Raw genomic sequence first — 10,088 nt, 5'->3', positions numbered from 1 at the left:
ATCTATGCCAAATTTCTCCATCCCTCCTCTCCTCCTTTTCTCTCTGGCTGCTGTGGTCGCTTCTGTTTAGTCTGCGCAGGGTCATTCTCAGCCCATAGATCAAAACACAGCCGTGTTTCCTAACTGCAAATGGAGCCCTCCATTGTTTTTGTCTGTGTGTGTGTGACCCTGGGTCTCTCTAACCTAAAGTATTTTTCCCGCACTGACTTCAGAGACTGTTCCGAAGCTCTCACAGCGCCTGTTTTTATGTCATGACCGGGCATTTAATCTTGTTTGTACCTTTTTGTCTCTATTTCTGTGTGTCTGTCACTAGGGTTGGGAATAGGGCTGGAAATCAGAAACCTGGCGATATGATGTTATACTGATATGCAATAATAGTGTGATTCATTACAATATGTGTGTTACAATATGAAATTATAATATACTATGATCTTTTAATCACTTGTTTCACATTCATCTGCATGATCTTAAAATTAAAGGAATATTTCACCCAAAAATGAAAATTCTCTCATCATTTACTCACCCTCATGCCATCCCAGATGTGAATGACTTACTGTCTTCTGCAGAAAACAAATGAAGATTTTTAAGTGAGTATTTCAGCTCTGAAGGTCCATACAATGCAAGTGAATGGTGGCCAGAACTTTGAAGCTCCAAAAAGCATATAAAACAGCATAGAAGTAATCCATAAGACTCCAGTGGTTAAATACATGTCTTCAGAAGTGATATTATAGGTGTGGGTGAGAAACAGATCTATATTTAAGTCATTTTTGACTATAAATCTCAACCTTTGACCAGCCCTGACCAGTAGGTGGCGATATGCACGTAGAATGTGTATCGCCAAAAAACTAAAGAAGAAGAATGTGGTAAAAAAGGACTTAAATGTTAATCTTTTTCTCACCCACACCTAGCATATCCCTTCAGAAGACATGGATTTAACCACTGGAGTCTTATGGATTACATTTATGCTGCCTTTATATGCTTTTTATTCTTCAAAGTTTTGGTCACCATTCACTTGCTGAAATATTATTTTAAAAATCTTTGGTTTTCTGTTCTACAGAAAAAAGAAAGTCATACACATCTGGGATGGCATGACGGTGAGTAAATTAAGAGAGAATTTTCATTTTTGGGTGAACTATTCCTATAAGTTATAGATTTGTATTAGTTTGTTTTCCGTTATTACATTTTGGTCCGGTAGAAACAGAGCATTCGTTGATGTAATGCCACTATAAATTTTGCCTTCTCACACAATTGCTTGCAGCCAGTCTCTCTTCAATCCCAAAAATATTCATGTTATGCTTCCTAATAGAATCTGTAATAGACTTGTTAAGGATCCGGAATCGTTAAGTGGACTTGGAATAGGAACCAAAATCTGTATGTTTTTTCACTGCCTTTGTTTCTTTCTCTAACTCTTGCTTCCTGTTTTACTTCTCTCAGGTACACACTTGATGAATTTGGGACGGCCAGACGATCAGCCGTGGTTCGAGGTTTTATCGACGCCCTGACCCGTGGTGGCCCGGGCGGCACCCCGAGACCCATTGAGATGCACTCTCACGATCCGATGAGGTGAAACTCCATCACAAGTGCACATCCTACCCCTCCCATCCAATCATTCCATTCAGCAGCATGCAGAAAACACAATGGACGACATTTCCACTTTGCCATGTTAAAAATAATCACTTCGCAGCCACTATAATTGGGGGTCATTTTTAGGGTCACAGCGTTGTTAACCACTAAAAGCCTCTCCATTGCTGAATAACATCCTCACACACAGAAAAGCGTGGGTCCGTGTTTCTGTGCTGCTCATACTTTAATTTTCTCTATGCAATGTTATAACCATCAATTAAAATTTTTTTCTTAACTGAAATTAAAAGAAAACCTAACATAATTGGAAAAAGTTCAACTTAACTAAAACTTTGGAGTTTTCAAGTCTCCAAAACTTAAAAAATAAATCATTAAAAATGACCACAAATTAATTTCAGTCCTTGATACAAAGTATTTAATATAAATTTAAACTTTTATAACCTGCCTTCATTAAACATGAAAATGGCACTCGTAAGACTGCACAATTAACCAAATAAATAACTGAGATTATTATTACAGCTGCAACAATTATTATGAATGGCGATTGAGAAATGTGTCAATTGCATTAAAGGAATAGTTCACACAAAAATGAAAATTCTCTCATCATTTACTCACCCTCATGCCATCCCAGATGTGTATGACTTTCTTTCTTCTGCTGAACACAAACTAAATTTTTTAGGAGAATATTTCAGCTCTGTTGGTCCATACAATGCAAGTCAACAGTGTCCAAAACTTTGAAGTTTCAGAAAGCACAAAGGCAGCATTAAAGCAATCCATAAGACTCCAGTGGTTAAATCCATATATTCAGAAGTGAAGGATTATGTGTATTTTAATAATCTTTAGTCTACATTGTTAGAGTTGCTTCTGTGTTTGTAAAGGTGTGAACCAAAGGGGCCAGAAACTCAAGAGCAATCAATCCCTCCCATGAAGAACATATGGAGATATCTTGTATGTCTTGTTTATTGGGGGCCTTTCAGGGAGGTGCTAACACTATTGTTCTTCAGGTATAAAGTTCTGTCACACAAACAGAACTTTGGGTTAAGATTCAGAAGAGCTACGTTACATGATTGACATCAATAAATTATTTTCCCCATATGTAGTTGGTCTGGCTTACTCTTCTTTATGTATTAGAAGAACTATGAGACATTGGCGAGCCACCTGACAGCTGGTCAGCCAAATACAAGAAGATCTAGCAACTTAGCAAGCCAGCCAGGAGAGACTGATGAGAAGAACTCATCAACTACAACAAGAGACATAAATAAGAAGAGAACTCATCAACTGCAAATCATCAAGTGAATGGAAAAATCTTGGAGATTCTACAGTTGTTTTCAAGTTGAAGATCAACAGAACTGAGTCTGTGGCTAATTTATTTGTAACACCTGGACTCTATCAAAAGGATCCTAATTTGATGAGTGAAACTTAACAGCTCTCTTAAAGAACACACTTAAGTAAGCAGACCAGTAATTTTATGTAGTGTAGTCACAATATACAGTATAGCACTGTTAATTTTAAGCTTGGTCCTTTGCAGTCTGTAGGAATTGTTCAAAAAAAACAATTTGGTCCTTTCTTTAAGGATTGCAGAAGCTTATAAATGTAGCATTGCTAATTGTAAGCTTGGTCTTTTCCTTGGAATCTGTAGGAATTGTTAAAGAGAACAATTTGGTCCAATCTCCAGTGATTGTAGGAGCTCAGAAATGTAACATTGTTAAGAAGCTTGGTCCTTTCCTTGGAGTCTGTAGGAATTGTTAACATTTTGGTCTAGTCTTTCAGAGTTTGTGGAAGCTAATAAAGTGAACACTGTTAAGTTTATGCTTGGTCCAGTTCTCTTGGAGCCTGTATGAATTGTTAAGGAGAACAATTTTGGTCCAGTTATCCAGAGTCTGTGGAATCTGTAGAAATATAGAAATAGTATAGGACTGAAATTCCTGCAGAAATTTGGAATTTCTGACTGGGTGTAAATCAGTAGCCACTATTAAAATGTATAGCTTTATGTAATCACTACCATTCTTCATTGTGAGAGTTAAGAAACTGTGCACTTTACCAATATTGTAAGTTGCAAATTGAGCTGTGGATCTTCCAAATATGAGGAATTTGAAAATAAATTTCCAAGAGTTATGATGGCAGCATTTAGCCACAATTGTGCTACTAAAAGTTAACATGCCTTCTGCTGAGAGATACAGAAAGAGTCTGAAACAAGTTATTTAGCCTTCTGAACTAGGATTCAGAAATAATTGATAAGTGTGATTTATAGTGAGCAAAGAAGCACAATAGCCTACATGTGGTTCATTTGTTTTCTGAACTGCCGATGTAGAACTTTACAATAAGCATAGGCTAAACCTGTAAAATGAGAATAACATTTTTAACTGTTGGAAATTAAGAGTAAACTAGATGTAGATGATACAGGACATTTTGGAAATGCATGTTTGATTTGTCTATGTATCTCAGTTTGATAAGTCAAATAAATAGCTGTGTATTTACATCTGAATTAGCACCTTGAACTGCTCAATCACCTTCTGTTCTGTTTACACACTTTTGAGGGCACATCTCCTGTGTTGCCATTGCTGAGTCTACGCAAAACAATGGTTACTATTCAGGATGGAAGCCAACAACAGAAAAGCTTGACCCTCCAAATGTGACCATTGATCAGATGATAGACAATCTGAATGAATATTTGGACAAAAGGCATGGAGTAAAGAAGTGCCATGATGACATCTGCCAGAAATACTGTATCAAGCACACAGAGATTACATTAAAAGGACTTATGGAATGACACAGTGTTTAAGGACAAACACCATGAAAGATGGATGGTCTGCGATTTTGCTCAAACAAATTCAACATCATCTGCAGAATTGTGAGATGGATAGATTGCAGCATGAGATCAAAGCTGAGAAGGCAAAGGTTCGAGCTTTAGCTGAACAAATGCAAAATGAAAATAAGGATAAAGAGAGACTGTTGAATAAAAATGACACATTGCTAAATTTGCTTTCAGAACAACTGGAATCGAAAGACTGTTTTGGAATAAAGATTCCCTCCACAACACTTGGCAGCAATGTTAAGCAAGAGTTCCTTGACCCTTTCAAAGAGCTTAAAAAGATTGAGGATCAACAACACCAGTTTCTGCTTGGAGAGAGTGACACCAACTCTACAGGGAGCTTTGATGACAGTGATGCAGAATCACCCATTGACACATTTGCTGATGTTACAAAGGACAAATCAAAGTTTAGGCTTGCTCCTGTAATTGTCAAAAAGCGAAGGATTGAAGTTGAGGTTGACAAAGATGAGGAGTGTGAGGAATGAACTCGCATTGTGACTAAAGTGGTCAAGAAATTTTTTCCATACAGAATATACCAGCCAGCCACACTGGAGCAAACTGACAAATGGTCAAAGGAATTACCAGACGTATATAAACATCCACTGAATGTTTGGAAAGTTTGCAGAAAATTTACACTTTGCATCCATTAGACGGGACAGTGATTATTAATGTCAATTTAAGAAACGCTGACCAAAAAAGGCTAACTGAAAGAGTTTAAACCAGGGTAGGAGAGTCTCAAGAGAACACCGAGGCTGGAAGCCTTGAATTTGATGTAGGCAGCTACAGGTTGCCATTGGAGTGAAATCAAGAGTGGAGTGACATGAGCCCTTTTTGGCTGATTGAAGACCAGATGCGCTGCTGCATTCTGGACCATCTGCAGTGGCTTAATTGTGTTAGCTGGAAGACCAGCCAACAGAGTATTGCAGTAGTCCAGTCTTGAAATGACCAGAGCTTGGACCAGGAGCTGTTAGCATATTCAGACAGGAAAGGTCTGATTTCCCTGATGTTGTAAAGCGTGAATCTGCAAGACCAGTGGTTGATGAGATGTGTGCAGTGAAATTAAACTGGTCATGTACCACCACTCTCGGGTGGACAGGAGGATCTTGTGGTTCACTGTGTCGAAGGCAGCATACAAGTCAAGGAGTATGAGGATGGATGATTAGGGAGTAAGCTCTCGTCTGTTGCAGGGTTTCAGCTACTGACAAGAGGGCAGTCTCTGTTGAGTGTACTTCTTTGAAGCCAGACTGATGTCTGTCGAGTAAGTTGTTCTCTGGGAGAAAAGCAGACAACTGGTTGAATACGACCCTCTCAAGAGTTTTAGACAGGAAGGGTAAGAGAGAGAGACCGGTCTGTAGTTGTCGACTACTGTGGGGTTATGTGTTGGTTTTTTAAGCAGGGGGGTTACTCAAGCCTGCTTGAATGCATTGGGAAAGTTTCCAGTTGTGTGAGATGCGTTGATAATGTGTGGGAGTGCAGGTAAGATCGATGGAGAGGCAGCTTGCATAAGATGGGAGGGGATAGGGTCAAGTGGACAGGGGGTAGGATGGTTAGAAAGAAGCACTTTGGAGACCTCAGTCTTAGAGAGAAAGAGGAAAACAGAGGATGGGATGTTGGAAGAGAGTAGCTGTGGGTGTTAGGTGTAGAGAACTGGCTGCTGATGCTCACTACCTTGTCAGTAAAAACGTGGCAAAGTCATCAGCAGTCAGAGAAGTAGTAAGATGTGGTGGTGGAGGATAGAGAAGAGATGAGAAAGTTGAAAATAGTTTACGGGAATCTGAAGTTTTACTAATCTTGTTCTGGTAATAATCAATTTTAGCAGCAGAAACTCTAAGAGAAAAAGAGGAGAGAAGTGATTGATATGTACACAGGTCAGCAGGGTCTTTTGACTTGTGCCACTTTCTCTCTGCAGCCCTCAGCTCGGTTCGGTGATCACAAAGTGTTTCTTACAGTCAGAGGCTGGAGGGTGTTCCATGTGCTGGCCTGAGCAAAGAGCATGTGTAGCTTCATTTAAATCAAGTGAAAGAAATGATTAGTGGAGAGAAGGGATGCAGAGACTATGGAAGATAAGCAAGTGGGTGAGAGAGAGCGAAGGTTGCGGTGGAAGGAGTCCACAGGTGGAGTAAGAGGTAAAGAAGAAGGGAGAGTAACAGAAAACTGGATGAAGAAATGGTCAGAGATATGTAGAGGGGTAACAAGGGGATTATTGGAACAATTTCGTGTAAGGATGAGGTCTAGCTGTTTCCCTGCTCTATGAGTTGCAGGGGTGTGCAGTCTTGTAAGGACAAATGAGGTCAGAAGAGCTAGAAAGTGAGCCGCTTGAGGTTTTTCCAGGTGGATGTTAAAGTCCCCAAGGACCAAGGTTGGGAGCGTTACTTTTGAAATGTGTTCCACTACAGATTACAGAATACATGCTGTAAAATGTAATTTGTAACGTATTCCGTTATATTACTCAAGGTCAGTAACGTATTCTAAATACTTTGGATTACTTCTTCAGCACTGGTAGATTTTTTTCACTTGTTTTGACAATAAAAACTCTTAAAATACATTCTCTGAAAAACCCAAATATCTTATGCAGTGTTGTTTATAAAATAAGATCAAATTGATCTTGTTTTAAGGATTTTTAGATATTTGTACAGGAAAACAATATCAAAGGTCTTACTAGAAAAGAAGAAATTATGATCCAACGTGAATTTTCTTGATAAAAATATATGATCATGTATGTGGTAAAATGGATTTTAAAATAGCATTTTAGCTTAGCGTAAAGCTGACAATTTACACAAGGTTTATTTCTATTTCTTCTCCAGACTTACTTGAAACGTACTTCTCTGTCTGCTCGTATGAATGTAACACATCATAAGAAAGTGTTTCACCGCTGTTCAAATGCACTTTGGATCACATCATTTATATGTATAAATGTTTTCCATCTGAAAGGACTAAATATTAAATGAAACAAATGACAATACAAAGCAAAGTAATCTCTTCAGTAATCAAAATACTTTTTGAATGTAACTGTATTCTAATTACCAATGATTTAAATTGTAACTGTAGTGGAATACAGTAATTTATATTTTGTATTTTAAATACGTAATCCTGTTACATGTATTCCGTTACTACCCAACCCTGCCAAGGAACACCACCGGTGTGCCATACTCAGGGAATGTGGACAGCAATACATCTAGCTCTTCAACAAAGTTGCTTAGTTGACCTGGGGGGCGATAGATGACCATAAAGTGGATTTGAGCAGGATTAGTGGCAGTAATGGCATGATATTTAAAAGTTGTGTTATTGCAGAGAAAAGAGAGCGGAGTGAATTTCCATGAGTTTGAAATTAGCAAACCAGTTCCACCACCCCGCCCAGTCAGACAAAGTCAGTTTAGAGAGCTGAGGGAGTTGCAGTGTTGTCTCTGCAGATCCATGTCCCAGTCAGAGCTAAAACATTGAGGTTTGACTGACTGGCAAAGGCTGGAATGAAGTCAGATTTGTTGACAGCTGACTGGCAGTTCCACAGTCCAACAGAGATGGAGAGGGGCTGTGGAGAGGCAATGCTAAATGACATGAGGTGCTCTGGAGTGTGTAGTCTACTGTGTGTGCGTGTAGATTTTTGCCTACATGAGACAACAGGAATGTACCAAAAATACATATTACGAGCTGAATAAAGAATAACTATGAGAAAAAGAGAGAAAGGGGCAAAACTTAGCATAGTGGCTGGCTTCTTGTTGGTTGACTATCGCAGGTAGAATCGCAGGGCTTTACCCGAGATAGGTCTTCACACGAAGAGGGCTGCATACAAGGGCTGCCACTACAGTTCTCTCACTACTTAAGTACTAATTGCTGTACAGCCACAGCCCACATATTAGCAACTCAGTCAGAAAGTGTCAAAAGCCTGAAACTGAAGCAGGATTGCCCAAAAGATTTACCTTAACTGTCAGAGAAGTGCAGCACAATCTCCTGGCTAACAACAACTTCTAGTCCAGTGTCACAGCAAAAAACACAGCAAACAAACTACAGTTATTGTTCCCCTCTGACAGACCAAATGCTTGTGAATGAAAATTAAGATCTTGACAGAGATACTAGCATGCCTCTTAAAACTGCGTTTGTAAATGGACTTAGACCTGAAATCTCTAGAGATTTTAAAATCCGCTACGATGACTGGGATAGCGTTGGAACAGCTTTCATCCAGATTGTTGAATAGTCAGCAAAGATTGAAAGAGCACAGGATGTGAAATGTCAAACTCAGAACTCTGCAATCCAAATCCAAAATTGAGGCGCAAGATCATGGACACTGAGCATGAAAAGAAGAAACATCAGAGATGCTTAAGAGCAAAAACACAACATAGAAGGTGCAGGTATAACAGCACACAGACAGAACTTTGGGTTAAGATTCAGAAGAGCTATGCTACATGATCGACATAAATGAATTATTTTCCCCATAAGTACTTCGTTTGGCTTACTCTTCTTTATGTATTAGAAGAACTATGAGACATTGGCGAGCCACCTGATATTTGTTCAGCCACATACAAGAAGATCTAACAGAAGTGATATGATAGGTGTGGGTGAGAACAGATCAATATTTAAGTCTTTTTTTTATTATAAATCTCCACTTTCACATTCTTCTTTTGTTTTTGGCAACTCTCGTTCTTTGTGCATATCGCCACCTACTGGGCAGGGAGAAGAACTTAGCTAAAAAGGACTAAAATATTGATCTGTTTTTCACCTATACTTATCATATCGCTTCGGAAGATATGGATTTAACCACTGGAGTCTTATGGATTACTTTTATGCTGCCTTTACATGTTTTTTGGAGCTTAAACATTTTGGTCACCATTCACTTGCATTGTGTGAACCGACTGAGATATTCTTCTAAAAATCTCTGTTTGGGTTCAGCAGAAGAAAGAATGTCATACACATCTGGGATGGCATGAGGGTGAGTAAATGATGAGAGAATTTTCATTTTTGGGTGAACTATCCCTTTTAGGTCTAGTTCCGATGCTTCCGAATGTTCTTCTTTTCTATCAATATCCATGTTTTTTATTTTATTTTTATAAATTTTTCAGCGGTTGAGTATTGTGTCTCAGACATGTTCAGTTGCTCAATTTCTGCGTATAATATGTTCAGAATCTGAATAGCAGTTTTGTTTTTCATGTTGCTGAACGGGTCAATGTGAACTTATCCATTCAGTCAATGTTTTTATTTTCTGATGTATAAAACAACAGTTCATTCAGAAACACATTTCTCTGTTTGGATGTGTAGCAAATGCATGCAAATGCCCCACCAAAAAAAGTATTTTAATGTAAATTCTATTAATTGAAATTAATTGCGAATGTCAAGGGAAATAATTGACACATCGTGCAGCCCACTAGATAGTGAAAACAGTGCTGTAGTAAACGTTTTAACTTTGCCAGCCCTAAAACACTAAGGCCATGTCCACACTAAAACATTTTCTGTCGAAAACATGCTTATGCATGTCATCCACACTAGAATGCCATTTTCCTCCACCAAAAACAGAGCAAAAACAAAACGCTCTCCATTACTGCATACTTTGGAAACCAGTGACGTTTAAAACTAAAAGGGATTAGTGTCACGTCAAGTCATTTTTATTTGTATAGCGCTTTTCAAAAAAATAAAAAAATAAATAAAAAAATGCTGGATTAGAAGATTATTCTGTAATGTTTGTAAAACCTCATTGTGCGGTTTA

At 38.5% G+C, this 10,088-nt stretch overlaps 1 protein-coding gene across 2 annotated transcripts in view; it reads left to right on the top strand.

The window, feature by feature from the left end:
• The window catches only part of LOC127430023 (conserved oligomeric Golgi complex subunit 6-like), a 104,957-nt gene that overhangs the window by 38,161 nt on the left and 56,708 nt on the right, over positions 1–10,088 (top strand). For both annotated transcript variants that reach the window (XM_051679432.1, XM_051679431.1), the window contains one exon: positions 1,435–1,563. In XM_051679432.1, the coding sequence (XP_051535392.1) occupies positions 1,435–1,563 (129 nt within the window). The remainder of the gene's footprint in view (positions 1–1,434; positions 1,564–10,088) is intronic.

This window comes from Myxocyprinus asiaticus, chromosome 39 (genome assembly GCF_019703515.2).
Source record: "Myxocyprinus asiaticus isolate MX2 ecotype Aquarium Trade chromosome 39, UBuf_Myxa_2, whole genome shotgun sequence".
Classification (NCBI taxonomy): Eukaryota; Metazoa; Chordata; class Actinopteri; order Cypriniformes; family Catostomidae; genus Myxocyprinus; species Myxocyprinus asiaticus.
This window is presented reverse-complemented; position numbering and strand designations above follow the sequence as displayed.